The 24,670-nt window shown below is 44.9% G+C and overlaps 1 protein-coding gene across 1 annotated transcript; it reads right to left on the reverse strand.

Annotated features, from left to right (window-relative positions):
• Positions 1-1,368: 1,368 nt before the first annotated feature.
• On the reverse strand, positions 1,369-14,271 carry ppp5c (protein phosphatase 5, catalytic subunit). The gene is made up of 13 exons (XM_076282685.1): positions 14,172-14,271; positions 10,969-11,210; positions 8,614-8,761; positions 8,072-8,193; positions 7,882-7,947; positions 7,649-7,747; positions 7,170-7,275; positions 6,388-6,530; positions 5,498-5,585; positions 4,983-5,023; positions 2,240-2,418; positions 1,833-1,914; positions 1,369-1,549 (listed from the first exon to the last, which is right to left on the reverse strand). Exons 1-13 carry the CDS (start codon positions 14,269-14,271, stop codon positions 1,487-1,489), a joined length of 1,479 nt encoding a protein of 492 aa, XP_076138800.1. The 3' UTR covers positions 1,369-1,486.
• Positions 14,272-24,670: the final 10,399 nt, after the last annotated feature.

Genomic DNA, 24,670 nt, shown 5'->3' on the forward strand with positions numbered 1-24,670 from the left:
CTGCTGAGGACACTGTTGAATACACACATATACACTGAGGGTCAAAGAGCATCATCGGTGCATATGGAAGAGAAAGGAAAGGGGGATGGAAATAAAAAAACAGAAGGGAACAAAGGAAGGAGGGAAGGAAGGAGGATGAGAGATGTGTGTGATAGCTGCCAACAGAACGGAGATGGACTCAGTGGTTAATACTGTGCTGACCCAGAGAGCTGGTTCCAGAGGTGACAGTGCGATGAGCTGTTAAGTGCTACTAAATGATTGGTCAGTTGTCGTCTGGGCCTCTGCCCAGCGTGGGTGTGTTCTGGCCTATCGTCTAGCCACAATAACTGGAGAAAAAAAAAAATCCTCTTACGTGACAGAGAGCCAAAAAGACAACAAGAAGTGGAGGCCAAGCTGAGCAGATACCAACTCTCGAGGAAAACAAATCAGCCGAGTCTGTCTGTGTGTGTGTGTGTGTGTGGGTGTGTCTAACATTCTCCTGAGATGACTTGGTGAACTTGTGACACCGAAAGCACAGGTTTAGTTTAATTGCAGTCAATCAAAAAAAAAGTGCTGGCAGCCAATTATGGCTCTGAAAGCTGCAGAATCAGACACACATCCCTTCATCACTCTGCTGGGCTGGGTTGGGTTTGGCTAGGCTGAGATGGACGGGCTTTCAGATGAGCCTGGAGTACGATAGGACATGGGTGGATGAATGATGACTGGATGGAGGGAAATGGGGTGGGGTGCGGTGTCAGTCGTCAGTTTAAGGGAAGGGATCTGATCTTCACTTCCCCATAAATCCACATCAGATCTTTGGTACAATCCAGCTCTGGCTGAGTGACGTCACAGCGGAGTACGTCAAGCAATGAAACCAGAAAAATCCCTAGCAGCTCCAAAATTAGTTCAGAAGATAAGAGAGGGGCATAAGTAAGAAAAGAGAGGGGGGGGGGGGAGGGGGAGAGAGAGAAAGAGAGAGAGAAAGAAGAGAGAGAGAGAAAAGATAAATTGACTATGTCCCCCATACCCCTTCATACTCTGGTGTATACTGACAAACAAGGGCTGATTCCTACTTTGCCAATACAGCTTGATAAGCACAATCCCAACCCTCGGCCACCCAGAGTTAGCACCCCAGCGTCCTGAAACAAAACAATATGTAAACTGAGCCTGGTATATGTGTGCGTACACACCTTTGTCTATGTTGTTGTTGTATCTTGTTTATGCGAGTGTGTGTGTGTGTGTGTGTGTGTTTATGTGTGGCCGTGTGTGTGTGTGTGTGCGCTAGAGACCCCACTACTGCAAAACCTGGAATGAGAGTGTGTCTAGTGGCTGTAGGGACTGTCTGGGAGGTTGGTGAAAGTGGGAGGGCGGGCCGGGGCAGGGGGGGGGGGGTGCGGGGGGGTTTGGGGGGTGCTAGAGTGCACGGAGGAGAGAGCAGGTGACCAGCTGCTGTCCAACTGTGGTCCAGCAGACTGAGACGAAGACTCGGACAAACGCGACGTAGCCTCTACATCATGCCCAGCTGCATCAAGGTATTGGCGTATGCCATGGGCTTGACATTCGGATGAGGCTGCAGGGAGAATGAGAGAGAGAGAGAGTGAGAGAGAGATAGAGAGGCATTATCTCTGGAAGCACACAACAGGCACATACAATTAAGCTATTTTACTTTATTAAATGACCTTTTTAAAATGAAAAAATACTAATCATATCCACTGTATGATGGATAAGCAAGTACATGTGATCCAGGATCTCCTACTCACTAAAGTAGTGAAGACTGACCTGATCATTCTGATCACTCTGACCCGAGATCAGTAAAATGTGCTGTAGTATGGTCCTGAGGCAGAGCCACTTACCACAGCAGTGAACTGGTGAAACTCTGGCTTGAGATCGGATCCCTTGAGGTGGATATAGGCTCCTTTATTAGCCATCTGGTCACTAGGGGGCAGCAAAGCAACATGTTAATTCAGGCAAAGGGAGAGGAGACTCTGAGGACTGGAACAGCAGAGGAAACAAACATTAGGCCGATGGGGACCATGTGACGAGATACTGCGAGATACTGTGAGAAACTAAACAAAACACAATGGGACAGGCATAAAAGAAAGACTGCATGGGATTAAGTGACAGTCAAAAGAGGAAGGATGGATGGATAAGACAGGCAGACAGACGAGATAGGCGGAAGTATAGAATGTAAAAAAAAAGAAACATGGACAGATACAAAGAAACCAAGACAGCAATCCAGGAAGTGGCTGCTTTGTCGTACCAGTAGTTGGGCGCTGAGAACACGGTGATGCACTTCCCTGAGTGGGTGATCTCGTAGCCTTCGCCCTTGACCTCGTGGCTGCGTATTATGTAGTCCAGCTTGTTCTGCTCCAGGAAGCGCTGCGTCACATCTGGCCCAAACTGGCAGCTCACGCCGCGCTTACTGACGGAGCGCCCGTTCTGCAGGGGGTGACCAAGGAGGAAGAGAGAAGAGGTACAAGATGAGAACTAGCTGGATGCTACTGGTACTGGCAAAAAAACCCACAAGAAATGAATGCTGCCTACTCCCTTACACACACACACACACACACACACACACACACACACACACACACACACACACACACACACACACACACACACACACACACACACACACACACACACACACACACACACACACACACACACACACACACACACACACACGTGTCGTGCACGTGCGCGCACACATATACACACACACACACACACACACACACACACACACACACACACAGGGATTAAAGTGAAAAAAAATCGTTTGACTGAACTTTTTTCAGGCCATAAGTCATACGTTGTTCATATCTACCTATAGAGATAGCACCCCTTTTGCGGTCGCGACCTATTGGTTTTTAATGTACAAAAAGATGCAAACAGCAAAGTAAAGGGAGTATTCGCCTTATTCACACAGCGCCCATTGTTTAAACCAAAAAGAGGCTACAGGGTACACTTACTATATAATTAATGCCACCTACAGGTGAATGCATAGAACATAACAATCCTATGGTTTGTGTACCCTGTAGCCTCGTTTTAGCCGCCAATGGCCGCCATGTGAATAAGGCGAATTGAGAGTGTTCTTGATTGAGATTGAGTTTTCCTGATGAACAAAAATATATTTTAGTACCATCCCTGACCATTGCTGATTAGCCATTGCTGTTCTTTTCTACTGCAGCAATATTGTAGAAAGGCTTTAACACACTCCTATTTAATTACTTCAGGCCAAAAGTGTTTAAAGGGGAGATTTTTTTCTTGTTAATATGCAATTCAACACCAAGTAAAATCTATAAAATCAAGTTTGCAAGACTTCCCATTTCCTCATCAAAGTAACAAATCAGAACATTCTAGATATTGTTTATATTTCCATTTGTTGACTCATCCGCATTTAATGATAACATGGTCATTTTGAGTTTAACAGACAACTCAGTTTTCCAATGAGCAGCAATACTGTGTGTGCTCATGCAGGAGGTCTGCGCATTTGTAACGACAATCTGGAGACGGCGCTTTTGTCTTCAGCAACAGATTGTATAAGGTTGACAAGAGGTTGCGATATGGTTAAGGACAGGTCGTGTTGCGCTATGAAAGAACATGCGTAGCCTACTTTCTAAACGTAAAAACGGTCAGCCATAGATAAACGTAGCCTACCTCTGTCGTGGTGGCTAGTTGCACCAGGTAGGGAAGATGTCCTGAAGTGCACGAACGTTAACCTTATGGCGGTCTTCTGATTGGTGGCGTGCTAAAACGTTTTCCTATTGCATCCATAAACAATTTTCTTGCAGCGAACCGCGCAAAAGCAAACTCCTGGCACTTTAATTTCTTTACACCATGGCTTGTTAGTTCTCCCCCGTTTCCAACAGCTGCCTTCCTTTAGCAACAACGCATCCATGACAGCTAGTGGCCTTGCCAAATAGACGCACACAAATCATGACGCTAATATGCGAGGTTCTGGTAGGCCCACTGGTTATGGTTTTGTGCTATAAATTAATAATATTTTATAGCAAAGTTTTAAGTTGACTATTTTAATTGTATGGTTATTTTTTGTCAACATACACTCACAACCTATTGTCGTTAAAAGTGAGGCCTAAGCAAAATAGGCTACAAGGCTGTCTGTGCGTCAAACACGACTGACCCCCTTACTCGACACGCTCAGTCAAAACCTTCCGTCGCAAATTGTGAAAAACATTGTTGTATGTCATAACAGACGGGATAATAAATTGCATAGGCTACGGTTTATATTGCGTCGCTTTACACATAATGTTAGTTGCATTGATTAAAAACTGTAACAATAATAGTAGCCTACATCGGGTGGCATAGCAGGCTATCTGTTCAAATCATAGGTGACACCCAAAATGAATGACCTCCCCTGACAAGAGTTCGCGATAGTAAGTGTCTACATTGATACACGGAAAGAACACAGCCTCCGAATTCGCACAGAGCTCACAATATCATATCCAAAAAAGTTAAACGGATTGGCCAACCTCATCAGCTGTCTCGATTGTGTCACTATAATCCAACTTTTAGACCGTTATAGTCCTCCATACGTGTTCTTTTTTTTAAGCAAACGCCCGAGACAAGTGTGTAGCTACAACATACAAAGCGAAACTCATGGCTGACGTAGGCCGTATAGGACGTATCTTCTTGAGCGGTCACGGATTGAGACACAGAAAGTTCTCAAGAACACTATTAGGTCTTTAAACATTTACCTAATATTTGTAGTTGCCTTAAAAAAGGAAAAGCAAAGGTGACAGTCCCCCCCCCCCCCCCTCCTATTTTTTTTCTCATCGGATCTGCATCGATCTCAAATATGACATTTCTAAAATCAAATTGACGGAAATCCGTCCTATGACGGAGAACTTTAATCCTTGCACACACACACACACACACACACACACACACACACACACACACACACACACACACACACACACACACACACACACACTGTGGTAAGTGAAGAGGAGAGGAGAGAAGGAGCAGCCACTAACCTGAGGCTGTGGGTCAGACCACAGGAGGTCACACATGGGACCTGTGCAGGAGAGAGAGAGCAGAGGAGGAGAAGAGAGGACGAGGAGGAGAAGAGAAGAAGAGGAGGAGGAGAGTGGAGGAGAGAGCAGAGGAGAGGATAGGAGAGAGGAGAGGAGGGCAGGTGAGGAGAGGAAGAAGAGATGAAAAAACATGAGACAAATTCACACTAGCATTTCCAGCAGTGTCAATACTGCATTGCAAAACATCCTCCATGCCTTATTGATGCCAGCGCCGATGAAACATCTTTGGCACTCATTACCAGTTGTTGACATAAAACACAAAGTCAGGCGAGATGTGGAGCATAAATCACGCCAAGCGTAAACCGAACACCGGCAAAATGGTGGTCACGTCCAACAAAAATGTTTCCCAACGTTATGAGTAATTGCTGGCTGGCTGGTGGGGGGGTAAGGTGAGGGAGCCAGGGGCATGCTGGGACGTGTGTAGGGGATTTGGGATGTCATCCTAAAGCCCCTACCGGAGTCTGGAGGCTGTCTGTTCCTCTCAATCTTTCGCAGGTCGTCCAAGGTTACGCCGTCCTCACTAAACAGGCCTCCGTGCATCACCTGGGGAGAAAACACACACACACAAACACACAACTTTTACATCAGCGACTTACAATGATATGTCCTGGTGAATCAACAGTCTATCTTTTTGGGTTATTAGAAATAATTACCAACACTGGCCCAAAACAAAATGTTCCTCACCGATGAGTGATAAAAGGATTCACACGGCATTAAGTTGCACAATTCAACATTAGGGGAAGAACCACTCCCTATTGACAACTGATGCATGATTATGTAATACTACACTTAGTCAGATTTTTATGTTATTTTCCCTTCAGGAAGTAACAGATACTTGGTACATCTTTGTTATTTTGAACTTAATATCCGTTATGGAAAAAATAACTTGATGAAGGATTTTTTAAATGATAACTCAACGGGTGCGTAGAAAGGTGCTTTTTTGAAAAGAGAAGTGAAGGTTACAAACACACACACAACACAAGGCTTTGTACAAAACATTAACTGCAAAGTGACTGTGTGTGTGTGTGTGTGAGAGAGAGAGATAGATAGACAGACAGGTAGAGAGAGAGAGATAGAGAAGGGAGGGAGGGAGGGAGGGAGAGAGAGAGAAGAGAGGGAGGGAGAGAGAGATAGAGAGAGAGAGAGAGAGAGAAGGGAGGGAGAGGGAGAGAGAGAGAGAGAGAGAGAGAGAGAAGGGAGGGAGAGGGAGAGAGAGAGAGAGAGAGAGAGAGGGAGGGAGAGGGAGAGAGAGGGAGAGAGAGAGAGAGAGAGAGAGAGAGAGAGAGAGAGAGAGAGAGAGAGAGAGAGAGAAACAGGCAGACATATTGTCCTGTGAAGTGCTCACCAGCACTTTGCCGTTGATGCACTGTGCGAGTGGCAGCCACTGGAAGACCTCGCTGAACAGCTGGAACATCTGTGCCGTGTACTTGGCCTTCACCTCACCCTCGAAGCCGTACATTTGGTTCATATTGTCCGTCTCGTGGTTACCTGGGCAACAGACAAACCTGTGAATGGGGCGAACTTACAACAACAGTCTAGACGTTTGCAACAATGAATCCAGAAGATTACCAACGTCCACATCAAGAGCATGGAGCCTAGTCAGCAAACCTCAATGCATGGTGAACAATCACTGATGATTAATTATTCTATCGACACCTTTGAAATAATTTACTCAAAATTCTGATGATGGGGGGGGGGGGGTCCCAGGTTCGAGTCTGACCTCCCACTTACTTCCTGTCAAACTTCACTGTCCTATCCAAATAAAGGCAAAGCGCTCCCAAAAATATACTTAAAAATTCTGATTAATTATTTTCAAGTGCTTCTTCCTTAAAACAGTTGTGCCACTGAACTGCAAACTGTTTCTGATGATTTATGCTTCAGTTAATTAATGCTTCAGTTTTACTATTTAGTGACGTTGAACACCTGCGTGTTACAGTATGTGACCATGCGACCCTTTCTTACTTCAGGTTTGCTAGAACAAAAGCCAAGTCATCACTACCAAACTCGACCTTACTACCAAAAATGACCTTGTGGCATGCCACACTTTAATCTTAATTCAACATCTGGTTATTCAACGTTGATTGTGTATGTTAATGTTTATCAATGAGTCTTAGTAGTGTGACTCACCCCTCAGCAGGAAGAAGTGGTCGGGATAGAGCAGCTTGAAGCCAAAGAGTGTGAGGATGACCTCTAATGAGAACGAGCCGCGGTCAACGAAATCCCCATTAAACAGCTGGGGTGGTAAGAGTCAAGGACCATCACTAGCATAGCATGGAATATATCAACATATAATGGAATATATATCAAAGCAAGACATTCAAGCTAGTATGCTTTTCTCTAAAAATATTTCTTATGCTATTTTTACTATAATACACCGGATGTTCCCAAATGGAATTGAGATTGTATTCTTTGGAACACTACAATGTCAAAGGTAAACACAAACACTGTGCACCTACATACTTAGGTATATATCATTTAAGAAAAAGGTTTTAAGTCATCAGCTAGACCTCATCAACTTTAATAGGGTTGTTTTCACACAGTTATGATCATTCGCTATAGAGAAAACATGGAGCCAAGCGATGCTTAATGTGGAGAGGAAAGGATACGTAGGGGTTGGTCTCGGATGGTAAACCGTTCAGCTCAAAAATGTTGAGGAGGTCATAGTACTGACCATGTGTGTCACCGCAAATGGTGATTTTCTCTGTCTGTTGGAGGACAATAGAACAGAAAGAGGCAGAGTGAATGTGCTGTGCATTCTGGGTAAAGGATAGAAGGACACAATTAACATCAGTTAAATGGCAAAACGGAGCAACACATCCATCTATATGGGTGTTCCTACCTCTTTAAGTGTAATCTCAACAAGACTAGGAAGTTTGGATAAAGCCTCTTTCATGTGGATCAGCATCTGGGGCAGAAACAGGGGACATTTTATGAGTTTTCAAACGGTCATAAACAAGAGAGAGTTCAATGCACATCCTCCACATTGTAGGCAAGGCAAAGCAAGGGCAACAATGGTTTTCACCACGCACCTGGTAGGCACACTTTCTGTGCAACTTCTTCTGGTCCTTGAACCAGGCCATTAGTTCCTTCATGAACTTCAGCGTGACTTTCCCCTCCTCTAGTTTGGGACCTGTGTACTCGTCCTCAATCGCTGCAAGACGGACAGAGCAGAGGACAGGACAATAGAAGACACCATTTAAAGACAAGCACAGCACTCTTATTCACTCTCCATTAAGAAAGTCATTAAGCAACACCACAATCTTTGCCTTGGGTTAAAATGCACAGCAGCAGGGCAGACTATAATAAAATTGTGTACTTGCTCTACAGGCACAAGTAGACAAAGAAACCTCACAGGGTAGTCACCAGGACCAGGAGAATTCTTTCACCACTCTACCAGAACCACAGATGTTATTTTTAACGTGCGTCATTCACACCCGGTTTCCAACTGAGAAAGAAACCACACCAAAACACACACACACACACAAGCACAAACAGCCCCCCCACCCGCCCCCCTCCACACACACACACAACCCTCAACCCCCTGGATTGCCGGTGGCCGGAGATGACTCACTCATGTTTTCAATGTCTAAGGAGTCGACCACCGATCTCTTAAGTTCGTCACTGGCGATGGCCCGCTCAAAGGCCTTCTGCTTGACGATCTTGTTGCACTCCTGGTACTTCATCTTGGCATCCTTGTCATTGGGCCTCACCCTTACTACCTGCGACAGGAAAACAACACAGGATGAGCCTTTTAAATCCAGGAAAGCCTTTTGGGATTCATTCCGAAGTGAAAGGGAAGATGGGGAAATACAATAACAGAGGTTATTGTTTTGTTCATGGTGGGCTCCGTAAAAGCACCCTTGGACATATTCTTACCTTATGGCGCAATATAAACAAAACTGATTTGAAATAACATTGAAAATACACTGAAAATAAGTGCCGGTTGGAATTTTGTGCCATCACAATTTTTCATTTCCAGACCCATTTTCTTCTCTGCATTTCTTTACATCTTTAGCTAGTTGTTTTACATCTCGTTCCATTCATCTAACCAAAATGTAGCTGATTCAGTTCTCTTTCACTGTAGTAACAAATTCCCCCGTCAATCTTTAAACCTTAAGGCACTAAAATAACTACTTCAAAAACGAATTTCCTAATGTCACCCCAGAGCAATATGGAGGCAAGCCATGTGACCAACTATAAGCGTTATGGCTGTAAGGGTGTTTTTTTGCCCTAAAAATGCAAGGGCACAGATTACAATAAGGCTGCAATGCTGTGGTCCATTGTCTAAACTTGTACCAAGAACATTACCAAGAATACCTCATTAATAAGGGAAATAACTAACCAATCTCTTCTTTGTCAGACACAGAATTACCAACACAAATTCACTAACACAGAATTATACCCTCTCTTAAACATTATATAATATCTGTATCATATCATATGTATGAAAAAGAAACATGTGTCATTGATCTCACCGCTTGTCGATCTGTCTTGCTGTGTAACTCTGACATAGACACACACTCAGACACACAGACACTCCTGAGAAGCCATTCATAGCTGGGGCGGCATGCAGATTAAAAGCAATCATGAGTCATACTCAGTCTTCATCACGACCACCAGTTCCCCTCAGGAGGGGGGGGAGAGGACACATGGTCGTGTCACTCCAACTGCACCTGGCCCTCTCGCAGAGCATGGGCAAGTCCCGTATGTGTATGTGTGTGTGTGTATGTGAGAGCAATCTGGGCACATGGTCAAATTTCACCAATTTAGGATTATGATACCATTTTAATAGCAACATCCAGCATGTTGGTAGGATGGTATCCAGGATGTTGCTAGGATAGTATCAGAATCTTAAGTTGGTGAAATTGGGTTGAAACACTGCAGTAATCAAAGATGTTTGATTTCACCATGTGATGCGTTTTCCCAGATCCCTTCACAAATGTATTTATAATCATCCACCATGAAGAGGATGAATACGCCCTTGTGCAGAACAGTGGTATGGTATCTGTACGAGTTTATGTTAATGAGTGAGCACGTGTTTGTGTGTGTCAGTGTGCGCCTCCACTGTACAGCAGCGTCGGAATATTTATGCGCTGCCTGCAACAGGGTAGGCCGACACTGGCAAAAGATACTAAATTAGCGGAGCTTCGCTCACGCGCTGCCTGCAACAGGCTAGGCCGACACTGGCAAAAGATACTAAATTAGCGGAGCTTCGCTCACGCGCTGCCTGCAACAGGCTAGGCCGACACTGGCAAAAGATACTAAATTAGCGGAGCTTCGCTCACGCGCTGCCTGCAACAGGCTAGGCCGACACTGGCAGAAGAGACTAAATTAGCGGAGCCTCGCTCACGCGCTGCCTCCAGCCTCCAGCCGAGTAGCTCTCCCAGGCATCCTCAGCAGCTTAGCGCTAATCCCTTGCCATGGCCCTGATCGAGGGCACAGCAGTGCCACTCTACACTTCTAAACTGCCCTACATCCACACTATTGGGGGGTGGGGGGTGGGGGGGTTGATACACTTTAAAACTCCCTAAAAACAATGTTAATACACTGGTGCCCAGTACCAAGATATGCATTCTTTATGTAATATTGCCATATTTTGCTTCTGAAGTCCACAAGATTCCATCCTGAAACTTGTTAGTGGATTGGGGCCAGTACCTGGATACCTGATATGACAACATTTTTATGAAATATCTTCCCATTTTTTTTTGTGGTCGAGGCAAGGCAAGGTGAGGCAAGGCAAGGCAAAGCAAGGGCAACAATGGCAAGAGAAACAACAGCACATGGACAGACTCGAAGCACACTATAAAAGTTTAATAAGAAAAACTACATGTCCATTGTGTCTCCAGGTGTCCGTTTGCTCATCTGCAAATGAGCACAATCAAGACTTCACTCTCACTTCACTGTTACGCTCCCCGGCTCCACTCACCGTCTCATAGTCCTTGAGCGCGGCCTTGAACTTGCCCAGTGCCATGTTGGAAGTGGCCCGTCGGTAGTAGCCTTTGATATAGTTCTTATCCGCCTCCAGCGCCCTGGTGGCGTCGGCCAGGGCGTAGCCATAGCACTCTGTGCGCAGGTAGGCCAAACTGCGGTTGCTGAAGTAGATGGCATTAGTAGGGTTCAGCTCGATCGCCTCTGTGTAATACTTGATTGCGTTCTCATAGTCTTTGTCTGGAAAACACAAAATACAGTTGATAGGATCACACCAGGCTACACAGTAGCAAATTAATTATTTTAAAACTAGCACACATAGGCATTACATACATTGGTTTAATCCATCTTGAAGAAATAAATAAAAAAAACAGGTTGTAAAGTTTGTGTTTGGCTACTTGTGGTATCGAGTATAGTCCAGCCATTTCATTTTGATGTGACCATTACTATGTTTTATAGTTTTGTAAAAGTGTTATTGTGGGAATTTGGACCTTTGACATTTTTGTGCATTGTCAATTTTGAATATAAATAAGCAAAACGTCCAGACAAAAGTGTCCCGGGGCTGGAAAAAAGTTCATTTTATTTCCATATTTTTTCCTAGTGACTTGTAAAAACAAAGAACTAGCTGGATCAAACTCTGGCAGTCTTAAACCTGCTCTATCGCAGCAAACGTGCTCTGGCTTACATATGCAGAGAACCGGTCCTATTCTGTGCTGGACTAGTTGCACACTGACAGCACTCTCACTCACAACACATGCTTGGAAGGCAGGGTAGCCGTCTGCAATGTCAGTCTTAATGGTGCATTCAACATGCAACAAGATGACTTGCCACTTCACTGTGAATCACTTGAACAAAGTCCAGCAAGATAACAGAAAGTCTGTCTTAATGATGCATCACGTATGCAACAAGATCACTGTCAGTAAGAAATACACATGAACTCGGGCACCTTAAAGATTACAGCAGCAGCCACCACATCCTTTTTCTGTCCTTTGTACTGGCATTTGCGATCAACAGGCTGCCATGCATAATTTAACATTTGTGTAATAACACTTTGCATCAGCTTTCATGAGCTTGTCAGTAGTGCTGTTTATTCTGCACCACCGTCATAATTACAAAGTCAATATCAAATCTGCAGTCTGGGACTCCAATTATGCAAATCAGAGGCAACCTGTCCTTTTCAATGACAGAATAGTGTACTGCATGCCAGACTATAAGCTATAGGCTTAATGCATGCAACAAGGCTTTGGTGTTGTATCATAATCCCTTGAGCTGGAGGGCATTTGTAACTCTTTATCTTAATCTGACCTGATATCTTATCAACTTGTTTCAATGTAACAAACAGACCACCACTGTAAATAAACACCTTAGTTACTAGACTATGGCTTCTAGGGTCACCCCTACCCACATGCTGGCAGACAGACTACAAATGAAACATTTTACACTCTCCCCCTCTCATCAATCATCTATGTTCTGGCAAAACACAGAGGCCCACAGAGAATAGGTTCTCTTAAAAAAAAAAAAAAAACAACTAAAACAACAAAGACATGACAAACAAATGCTTGACCATGGCAATGAGTGCAAACGAGTGAGTGACAGGTCCTATTCTCTGAGGACACTGTGTGACAATGGCTTGCAGTGAGACTCCAATGTACGGGTGAACACAGCAAACTGTTGTTGCCCTTACCAAAGAGGGGGAATTGCTACCCCCGGGGCAGGAAAGGGTGGTGGCATCATCACGGGGCAATTCGCTGACGCCATGTGTCACATCAGGGTAATGTTTTCGCCTCTCAAGAAATTTCAATGTCATGACAGTGAGTGCTGTGCGTTCAAACCGGTCTGTCAGTGCTTGCACAAAAGTGAAACCATGGCCACCATACCATCCTTAACTGGCCAGAGATACACTGTCAGCTACAGAATCACACTAACTTTTAAATAAATGTTCATTTTTGCAGATAATTAACAAATACCGGTAATTATTTAGGATACAAGCCAGAACACAGTAAGCCTCTAGCAAATTCACTACAATTCTGAAAACTTTCTCAAAAAAGTGCATGTTGAGTATTATGTTCAGATCATATTAATCCCTGATATTGTCATGAAAAATGTAAACTCTTCGAGGAAAATCCAAGTTTTTCCCTTAGGAGGAGTGCATCTCTGTCTGTTATGTAATTGGGCCTTTGCACGATTTGCTTTAGTTGGCGACAGGAATGCGAAAATCGTTCTATCTTCGCATTCAAAAAGGTTGCCCTAAAATTGCATTTGTTATTAACGCCACTGCTACCACATCTTGTGTACAGAAACAATATACTTTAACACACGCCTACAACCAAAATAAACAATAACAACCCAGGTCTCGGCCTTATGTATCGCAGGGAGATAGCTTGCCTTTTAGCAAATGTGATTTTTCTGCATGCTAATGTTAGTAGTTTAACTCAATGGCTTAACTAGGTTGGCATTGTTTATTACTAATGATAGCTGGTGGCTAATCTGTGCCATGCTGCTAATTTATAGACAACTCGAACTGAATGCAAAGTTAACTATTTCAAAACACTAGCTTTACAGCTAGCCACGATAGTGTTAAAGTGCCCAGCGGTGGGTTCGTTTGTTTAAAACTGGTATATATGTAGTAGTCTATGTTATTTCAATGACAATCTTCAGCTTTCAGGAATGAATGACTTGACATCATCTTAGCTAGCTGTTCGCGCCGACTCAGAAAATGGCTAAAGGCTCGTGTCTGAACTTGAAGCGCTGGTTAGCCAGGTAGGTAGCTCGAAGTCATTAGCCGGCGATTTGATAAGAAGGTGAGATTTAGCAACACTGATTCATTCAGCATGACATCTTCACCAGCCATGCAATATCGGTCTTCAGCCAATGAGTACTTTTGATGTTACGTACAGACTTTGACACTTAGAGAGATAGGCTAGCACGTTCACAGTTGAATCTATGGCATGGGATTTGTGCAGCACGAGTCTCTCGCCCACCTGGCTGAACAGAGCTAAATCTAAGCAGTCTCTGCAGTGTAGAGCCTGGCGTAAGCTGGCTACTGCTATGCTATCTGGCTAAGCTACCGGCTTCATGTGCTAGAATCTTCTATCCCGGGGCACGTAGGCTAGTTCTGACTTATCACGTAACGCAACGGCTTCCAAATAAATAAACCAAATAGCACTTTAGTACCAACAGTGCGGGTTCATTTAGCATTACCTTTAAAGTAAGTATTGGCCTTCTCCTTGAGTTTCTCGGCATTGGCATTCCGTTCTTCCTCCGCCATCTTCTCACTGCCGCTATCCGTCACGCTCGCCATTGCCGTTGAGGGCACCGTCGCAAACTGTACAGCGTGAAGACCCCACTCGTCGCAAATCTGTCTATGATTTGCTTTCATGCCGCAGTAAAGAGCACAGTGTCTGTTTTTAATAGTTAAGGTAAAAAAAAAAACGTATTTTGTGATTTTGCACAAGTTCTGTTTATGCACAAAGAAATGTCAGAATAGGGCCTACTTGTATGATCATCATTAAACGCTACCTTGCAGTCACTTTGAAACACAACCGGTGGTTTGCTGTTTATGCATTAAGTTAAATTATCAATTCCATGTCAACCCTACAGAGCTTCCATTTACAACGCATGATTTTGCAAAGGCCCAGCAGGCATAGGTCTACTGGAAGTTCTGCTTTCAGATTTTCCTGAATCTTGTAATATTCTCATTTAACCTGTGGGGGGCACTGCACCTCTAAAAACGTTCCAGTATGATCATGTAGGCTACTCTGCGCTGATTAACATTCTTAGGTAGGCTACATGTTACTAGTAACATAAAATGGCTTTTTATTTGTTTTGAAAACGTTAACTATTTCCTATACTCTGATATGATCTTGTCATTTCCTTTTCAATAAGACTCCCTCTCTCTACAAAGTGTCTCTATAGGCTACAAACAGCTCTCCTCACTCCTTCACCCAGATAGCAATTTCAGCCTTGCACCCTGGTGATTGAGCCCACTTCCTTTCCTGCCTTACAGTGATTTTGACTTCCTGTCATCAACTGTGGTGTATATGCCTGTGGGAAGCCAGAGCCCGGGAGAGCAGGGGACCAATGAAGGGCACAGGTGCCTTCGCAATCTTACTCACAAACACGTGTGTCATCTACACCCGCACCAGTTGTTTGTCGAAAAACAACACGCAAACTTTAAACAGAAACACACCAGCATGCGGATTTCATACAGCGTGGAAAAAAAACCTGTTTACTATGTGCTGCTAAGGGACTTTTTTGGATATATGATTGAGGTTTGCGGTTAGATAAACAGCCCTCAGCTAAAATACCCATGGACCTGACAGCTCTGGGAAATGTCCGGTCTTCAGGAATGCCTTTCTTCCCTGTCCCACTCTATGAGGCGAGCTGAGTCAGTAAGATGATGATTTATCCAACTTTTACTCTTTTAACACTCACCCCTCTACCACGTCTTTACCATCTCTTTGAGATGGTTATTGGTGGATAAAGGGTGTTGCTTGGGGGGAGGGGGCGGGGGGATAGGGGGGGGTTCAAACATTCTGACACAGAGGATATTTCTCCCATCTCTGTCTGGACGTGTGAGTCATCCGGGGCATCCCACAATGGTGAGCGAGCAGGCGAGTGGATAAGGGAAAGACGGCCCAAGAAGGTCGACCGTGATTCACGGCTACCTCCTTGAGCTGCCCTGGAGGAGTTAAGGTGAGCGTGTGTGTGTGTGTGTGTGTGTGTGCCAGCCCGCCAGCCAGCCAGCGTGAGTGAACTTTCACTCACCGTGCACACACACACTCTCTGGGTGAGTGTGTCCCTCCCTGGTGACCTCATAAGCTTTTATCCATCTCTCCAAGGAAAGAGAAAAATTCATCATCGCGCACCAACCGACTGGACAGACTGGGGGGATTGGGGGACCTCGCGGGGGTAAGAGAGGGCTGAGTGGAAGGAAGCCGGAAGGGCACCAGAAAAGTAGAGCAACAAGAGGAAACGTACCCAGACAGAGCGAGAATAAGGTCTGCTGACCAGAACTATTTGCCAAGCTTGGGTGAAAGAATGAGACAGAGTGGGAGAGACAGAGTGGGTGGAAGACCTAGATGCAACATCCCTGAGAGTAAGCAAACAGTGGATAAAGAAATGGAGTTTTGACAGAAGCCAGGGAGAGAGGGAGAGCGAAAAATGGCTTCTCTCCTGGGTGCAAGATGCACGAATTTGGGCTTTGCGGGGTCCTGAGAAAGTTTAAACATGCAGAAATGGTTTACAGCCGAACTAGCGATATGGGAGGGATAGAGCATTGAATGGCTAAAGGTCAAGGGAAAGTGAGTGACGTTGCAGAGCCCTGAGCCTGCCAACTATCTGAAATAATGTTCGCAGAGGGTAAAGCTTTTTTTCTCCTAAAATTAAAATAGCCCCTCCGTTGTGAGCATGTATTAGTGTCTTCAAGTGTATGCATGCACATGTTTGTAAGCGTGTGTGTGTGTGTCTGTGTGTCTGTACTGTGTGGCCTGCCCACTCCTACACACACGTATACATACACACACACAAATATACACACACACACACATTCAAATGTACACACACACGCACACAGAAATATACACACACGCACATTCAAATGTACACACACGCACACACACACACACACACACGTACGCGCACACACACACACACACACACACACATTGTCTCAGACCCCTGCTCCGTGCCCCACACCATATTGGATTGTGAGAATGATAAGAGGCGAATGGTAGCTGAAGCAAGCTGTGCGGGTCTTGCCTAAGTGTGCGATGACTGTATCTCTTCTCCCCTTGCACTAATGAGCCATTGGCTGGAGGCTCACTGCTGGAGGTCTGGCCTGGGCAGAGGGACACTTATTACAAACACATGTTATTTGGCAAGGGGGGGGGGGTGTCAATGGACTTCAAACGATCCCCTAAAAATCCCAAAAAGATAAGTCATGGTTTAAATAAATACTTCCCAATCTACCACACTGGTCACACCCTGCCGTGCCTTTCATCTTGTTCACAAACACACACAAAAACACACACACACACACTCTCTCTCTCTCTCTCTCTCTCTCTTTACCTCTCTATCTATGTCTCTCATTCTCTCTATTTCTTGCATTCACACACTTTTTTCTTTCCCTCTATCGGCCAGTTGACATTCCTGCTATATGTTTCCTTCCTCTGGTAGTTGTTTTTATCGGTGTTCCCAAATGATCTGGACTTGAGTGGTGGTGACAGCGGAACTCATTATGTGAGTCTGACATGATTCTCGTTTGTGGTTCGTAATGACACTGAGTGTGTGCGTAAGTGTGTGTATGTGTGTTTTCTTTGTGGTTCTTACGAGTGTGACTCATAGACCTGAATGGTCATGTTTGTGTGTGTGTGTGTGTGTGTGTGTGTGTGTATTTGCACACTATTAGGCAGTCCTCCAGGAATCCTATAGGAAGTCAGAGTGGAATCTCTGGAGGATTGGCAAAGGGAGAGTAAATCTGTGTTTTAAAATGACATTTTACAAGTTCACTTGTTTGCATGTTGCATGGGAGTGAGGGAGTTGGAAATTTGATGTAGTGGAAAAAGCAACAGTACTCATACCTGACTGAAAACACTACTTTTACCTTTCCATAGAACCTCTACCCATGCCCTCCCTCTACTCTACTCAGTCCCTCTTCACTGCCACCACTGGAGAGAGAGAGAGAGAGAAAGAGAGACAGATAGAGAAAGAGAGAAAGAGAGAGAGACAGATAGAGAAAGAGAGAGAGGGCACAGAGAAGAGTGAAGGCGTGTTTATATCTTGTAGAGTTTCTGTTTACATTTCTTGTAGGGCTGTTTGAAATTCAGCACAGGGTATTTAATCCCCGATGGCTGTCTTGAAATCCCCCATGTCCCCCGCACACCCAGTTAAAGGCCAGAACAAATGACCTGACAAATGTCCACTCTGCGTGCACTAGGAATGATTGACATGAGTGCGTGAAATTATCTAAACTACTTTTTGTTTGTTGTCCCAGTCGGTCATAACATGTCAGATCTTGGCAGGTGTTGATGGATGAGTTTGCAACAGTTTTCACTGTGTAAAGTTTTCTTTACATTTACACAAAACCTATAGCACAGTAGCCTTCTCTGAATCTCAAGCTGAGCCCCTGTACAAAGGTCATTTGGACATATTAGTAATACTGAGAGTGATGTAGGACCCTTTTTTACTTTCTCAGAAAAGGATATTACTTCTGCTTTTTAATTATTTTTTTTCAGCCGTGGTCTGACATCATGACATGATTTTATTTGTTCATACACAAACACAACAGCTGGGTGTTTCCCATTCCTATTCCACAGTGGTCAGTTCCACGTCAGTGAAATTGATGACATTCATAAGCCATTATGTCAGTGTGTTTTAATATGATGCAGTTCTGGTAAAGACTATCAGAGACTTCCCCTAAATCCTCAGTTGGTATATGTTTTTTCTCACTTTCTTTTGGATGGTGATTCCTTTTTATTGCTAGGAAAGACTTAAGACGCCAGGCTGACGAGCATAAACTTGAGGAAAACCTCTACTCTGCCAAAAGAGCATCATTGAACCTGAGCCTGAGTGGACACAGTTCATACTAGTCCCATGGTATCTTTCAAAACGAACTCTAATGGAGGTATTTTTTCCCTCCAGTAAAAGCAGTCAGGTCACTAAGGCTCTGTACGCTTGCCCTTGGACCACACTACATCATCTCCCATAATTTCATGTTTTACTCATAAAAGTCCAAAAGTCGATCACAGCGTTAAGTCTGTCAACACATCATCACAGCATCCCTGAAATGATGAAAATTCTTAACAAATTGTTTTTACTGGAAGAGCAGAAAAAAACACCTCTACCCCCCTCCTGATATACTGGCAGCGAGGGCTTATTAAGATAGATTAAGAAAATGACGGGCTAAATATATAATTGAGATAAATACAAAACGATGAAGTGGAAAGGAAGCATTAGGCAGCTTGTGGAAACGCAGCGAGGGGTCTGGCCTGGCCCTCGCCCCGGTCTTTACTGGGAGCTTAGTGCTCTTTCCCCCACTGTGTTTGAGCTGGCTGGCTCCAGCACCGTCCCAGCGTCTGCCAGAGGGGCTATCAAGAATGCAAGAGTAATCACATCCCGCCGTTACCCATATTTAACATCTCTCCCATATACTCATTCCCTCTGTCAGTCTCTCTCTCTCGCTCTCCCTCTGTCAGTCTCTCTCTCTCTCTCTCTCTCCCTCTCTCTCTCGCTCTCTCTGTCTGTCACTCTCTCTCTCTCTCTCCCTCTCTCCCTCTGTCAGTCTCTCTCTCTCTCTCTCTCCCTCTCTCTCTCGCTCTCTCTGTCTGTCTCTCTCTCTCTCCCTCTCCCTCTCTCTCTCGCTCTCTCTGTCTGTCACTCTCTCTCTCTCCCTCTCTCCCTCTGTCAGTCTCTCTCTCTCTCTCTCTCCCTCTCTCTCTCGCTCTCTCTGTCTGTCACTCTCTCTCTCTCTCTCGCTCTCTCTCAACATGGGGAATTATGTTCCATAATTAATAATGAACTTTTCTTTACACTTTGTGAATCACCACAAGAGGATTCTACATTTTTATTTATTTATTTATTTATCTATTTATTTTCGTTCACTGATTTTGTTTATTGTTAGCTGTAATTTTAAATATGTAATGTATATACTTGATGTAATAAAGATTTTGTGAAATTCAAAACCAATTTTCTCTCTTTCTCTCTCTCTCTGTCTCTCTCTCTCATTCTCTGTCTCTCATTTTCATTTACTCTTTCTCCCTCTCTCTCTCCCTCTCTCTCATTCTCTCTCTCCCTTTTTCAATGTTTGTCTCTTCCTTTCCCCATTTTGTCTCCTTTTCTCTTTCTCTTGTTGCTTTTCTCACTCCCTCCCTCTCTCCCTCTCTGTCTATTTACTCTTCCATACACTCTTCCGTTACTCTACCCCACTACCTCCCCCCCCGTCCCCTTTTCGCTCCCCGTTCTCTCCATCCAGCTTGTTCCCCTTAATGCTAAGTCATCAGTCACCAGTCTCTCAAGAGCACTATAGACTGTATTATCTCAACCTCCCCAAGACAGACTGTATTTTACCTCTCACACCCTCTTTCAGCATGTCTCTCTTTCTCTCTCTCTTTTCTCTCTCTCTTTTTCCTTTTTTCTTCTCCTTACTCTTTCATGAACTCTGGGCCCTCGTGCCTGTATGGCCTCCGCTCTCTCTGTCTTGGAGCAGGGGGCCTGTTTGATGTGTGCTGGGCAGAAGAACAAGAAGCCGGACACACGCCCCAAACAGGAAATGAGGAATTCTACCAAATAGACGCATGTCTGAGAATTAGTTTGCGTGTGTCTCAGATGAGATGGAACGGGGGAGAGAGAGAGAGAGAGAGAGACTGCAAGGGAAAAATTCCCAAAGTAATGTGCCTCCCAGATTTGAGCCAGATTGTTAAAGATATGTGGGATAGCCCTGAGGAAGAAATAAAAACATGGTCTGAGCTTCTGCGTGCTGCCAGTAGCCACGTGGAAACGACGACTCTTATTTTTTCCCCTTGACATCAGCCACCGTTACGGAGCCCTCACCACCCTGTCACATCCACTGAGGCATTGAGGGGGGACGCCCTTCCCTGCCCTCTCGTTCGCAGCACGACACCTTCCCTCCCTCGGATGGTGACACACAGCCTCTCCAAATATAGGCCTGTCTGCGCTGTGCTCCAGGAGGGGCAGCAGATTGACCTCTTTCTGGTACGCGTCTTCGGCCACTGCTCACAATTCAGACACAGATGTTTGTGTGTATCCATCTCTTTCAATCTCTCCTTCTCTCTTTCTCTTTCCTTCTCTCTCTCTCTCTCTGTTACTGGGCAGTTCCTTCTTGTGCCAGGTCCAGCTTCCTCTGAGAGCCCACGCCCAGCGCCAGTGATGTGTTGGCCCGCATGTGGTTACTGTATGAGGCCCGTAAATGAACTGTCTCTCCTTCCAAAGAGAGGGAGGCAAAAGCAGAGAAAGAGTGACAGAGAGAAAGAGAGAGAAAGAGCAAGAAAGTCCAGGAATATAGAGAGAAAGAGCAAGAAAGTCCAGGAATAAAGAGAGAGGAAGTGCAGAATATAAACGGCATTTCGAATGACATTGAAACGTCCCAAAACAGGGGGAGTGAAGAGGAGAGAAAGTGCAAGTGTAGAAAGAAAGCGAGAGAATAGCCAGAAAAAATGAGCGAAAGAGAAGGAAAGAAAGACAGAAAAACAGACACCGCACGGCAGCTGTGGGCCTGCTGTCGAGCACTTTCATCCGCGTGTGTGGTTGTTGTTTTGCTGCCGCTCCGAACGGTAGCCGCGGTAGCCAAGCGTGGCAGCGGATAATTTGTTTTCACACAGCGGGCTGCGCTCGGCCCTCGTTTATGGGCCGTGAGTGGCGTGTGGCAGGGCGCATATGGCCTACCTCACCCACAACCAGGACCCACACACACACACACACACACACACACGGACTCTGAGTCACCGGCAGCACAGCATATACCACACGATGATGCCTTAATGACTATGTTCGCTCACGAAGGGTATGGATGCTTCCATGCGAAACCAGTGGAAAAGCCCTGCTGTGTAAACCAGCGCCTTTATTTGTTTTGTTTTATTTTTCACTTTTGATCTAAAAGCAGTCAGTCAGTCAGTCAGTCAGTCAGACAGTCAGACGGACAGACAGACAGTCAAAAGGTCATGTCACAAAATAGGGACAGATCCATGACGCAAGTGGCTGTTGTGTCCAGTGGTGGATGTACCTACTTATTTCAGGCCGAGGGAGACTAGCGCAAACATGGGCCCGAGGGAAAAAAAAATAATCCCACTAACGTGCGCAATGCACTCACGCACACACACACACACACACACACAAATAAAAGGCTCCTCTTGTAGTTTTTGCCCGGGCGTGACGCACAAAGCAAAGATGCGTCCACAAACACACATTAGCTCGCTTGCCATCTCAAAATAAACTGCTGCGCACACACAGACGGTCATCCAGGATGTTGTGCTGGAACTAAGCTTCCTCCTCTCTGTGTCTCGCACTAATGGGTCCTTCCTGCTTGGTTCGGATAGCGGTCGTATGGGCCAGACAGCCTAGGGGCAGCCTCCAAACCTCTCACACACTCCATCACTCCTTCCAAGCTCAGCCCCTCACACACACTTGTGAATCTACGCACGATGAAACCGACCTCCCACCTCGCACATGCATGGGCCATCATTCTCGTGTTTCGCACTGTAATGATGACTTCACTTCCTGTCCACTGGGTGGCCTGGGAAAGAGGACTTAGGGAGTGTCCATTTTTTTTAGGGGTGCGATGTTCACTAATTACCACACACATAGCACACATACATACACACACATTCTGTGCAGGCACTTTTCCGAGCTTAATTTGAGTCATTTATACAGGAATTGTCTACGCAGGTATTAGACATGCTACACTATACGTCATCAAGTGTCATCATGATTAACAGAGTTCAACTTTTAAACCCTGGACTTGGATATCTTGCTAAACTGTGTGCAGTCTTCATCAGATAAGAGAGGAATTTCAGTATGTTAAGAAAAGTCAGCCAGAAACCCCAAAAACTATTAAAATGTTTCTAGATTGCAAAAATGCATTTTATTAAACTGGGATCCACTTAATCTTCATCTTCACTTTCTTAGCACAGCAGAAGCCATCACTTACAAATATGTTAAAACTATGTTTTAACACATTTTGTACACACTTTTTACACACATAGAAAGACTCTTGGATCAACTTTGTTGAACAAATAAAACATCTTCACACCTAATAGATATTGCTTGGATATTTATCCACGAGAGACACCTTTGTTCTGTGTATGAATCGGAGGCCAAAGGCACAGTTAGATAAACTACTGTATCAGCTATTTGGTGAATAAGGCAGTAAAAATGCTTACAACTCCATGCAGGTGCTTACTGGAGGTCTATTTTAATGGAAATTGACAAGTTGTGGTTCAATTTCTTGTCTAGGTGCTTGCTGTACGTCTTACACGTCAATGACAATTACATCTTGAGAGGAATTACGTAATACAATTCAAGCTGTGATATGCTTATTTGTCTTTTTAAACATACAGTAATAATGTAAGGTATCAAGATATGGCACAGACAGCAAAAATCAAGGCTAAAACAAAATTGTGTTATTTGAAGCTGTTAAACCTGTTTATAAACATTATTTTGGCCAGAGTGTTTCTGTTTCGGCCTGTGTGTTTTGTTTTGAAGTGTGATGTCAGAGTTGACAGAAGCATTAAAGTAGAGAAACTCATCTGTTTCTACAGGTCTACTGTCATGTTAAGATTGAATGGCACTGGTACACTTTTAAAACAAATGTGTTAGAAACAGCACAAACTGTGTTGTCCCTATCTGGACATCGAAATGTGTTAAATACAACACAAGTTGTATTATTTTCAACACATTCAGTTTTAAGTGAGTGTAGCATATAAATGTGATCTTTCATTGAACACACTCCCTATGCTAACATGGCCAAGCATTCTTGACTCCCCAACCAGGCAGCATTTTATCATTTCCAAGAATTTTGGCCTGTAGGAAAACATTTCCCCCACAATGACAGAAAAGGTTCCATGTGATTTCCACGGAAGAAGTGGTGGCGATGATTCCCCAATGGAAACGATCTCCAGGCATCCCACTGAGCCTCGGTCAGCATCTCGGGCATACAGGTCCCAGCATCACTGCCCCCCCTCCTGTTGAGGACCGCCTCTCTCAGCCTCTGCATGGTGTGTATCATTGACTTGCCTAGTGTCCAGGAGTTGGCTCAGGGCAGGAGTCCCCCCTCCCATGTTTATGTTTGCGCCCAAAGAAAGAAACTGGCTCAGGCCTCTGGTATCATCTCCCACTTGCGTGAGCCAAAATATCAGCCACAAAGTCTAGTCTGTCTCTCATGAAATGTTGCAGGCCATTGAGCAATGCCAAAATTATAGCTTCCAAATGTGAGCCCCCAAGTGAAGGACGCTTGTTACATAAATACCCCCCCACCCCCCAAGATGTGAATCCCATTATGTGGCGCACGATGGGCTGTTGTTGCCAGTGCATTGGTCTGGTCTCTTGTGAGCCATCCCTGGGAAGAATGCTTGGAGAGGCAAGATGCAGAGGGCTTCAGGGCTGGACAAGGCTCTGTTTGCTGGAGCTGGATGATGAGTGGCTTGCTGGAGCTGGCTTGAATTAGTGCACCGCACAGAGATCTGGGTTCACTTAGCCGTCGCTCTCCCTTTCCGTCCTGTTCTTTCACTTTCCTGTCTTAAGTGTGTGCGTGTGTGTGTGTGCGCGTGTGTGTGTGTTTCTTTGTGTATGTGTGTGTGTGTGTGTGTGTGTGTGTGTGTGTGTGTGTGTGTGTGTGTGTGTGTGTGTGTGTGTGTGTGTGTGTGTGTGCGTGTGTTTCTTTGTGTATATATGTGTGTGTGTGTGTGTGAGAGAGAGAGAGAGAGAGAGCATATGCACGTGTGTGTTTGTGCATGCGTGTGTTTGTGCATGCGTGTGTTTATCTGTGTTTGTGGATTTGAGAGATGTGGGGGAGGTGGGGATGGACAAGACAATGCATAAACAAATAACGTCTCTCTGCCCCCCCCCCCATCCTCCCCCTTTCCCCCTCTCTCTCACCTCCCCCTCCCGAAAATGCCCTCATCACAGGAAGTGGGCGTCAGAAATGACTCAGCCTCTTCTGACCTCCCCTATCCCTCCTTCCCTCCTTT

This window comes from Alosa pseudoharengus, unplaced genomic scaffold, assembly GCF_046254945.1.
Source record: "Alosa pseudoharengus isolate Yale_2024_CS ecotype anadromous, Long Island Sound unplaced genomic scaffold, YU_APseudo_1.1 YU_APseudo_1.1_scf_13, whole genome shotgun sequence".
Classification (NCBI taxonomy): Eukaryota; Metazoa; Chordata; class Actinopteri; order Clupeiformes; family Clupeidae; genus Alosa; species Alosa pseudoharengus.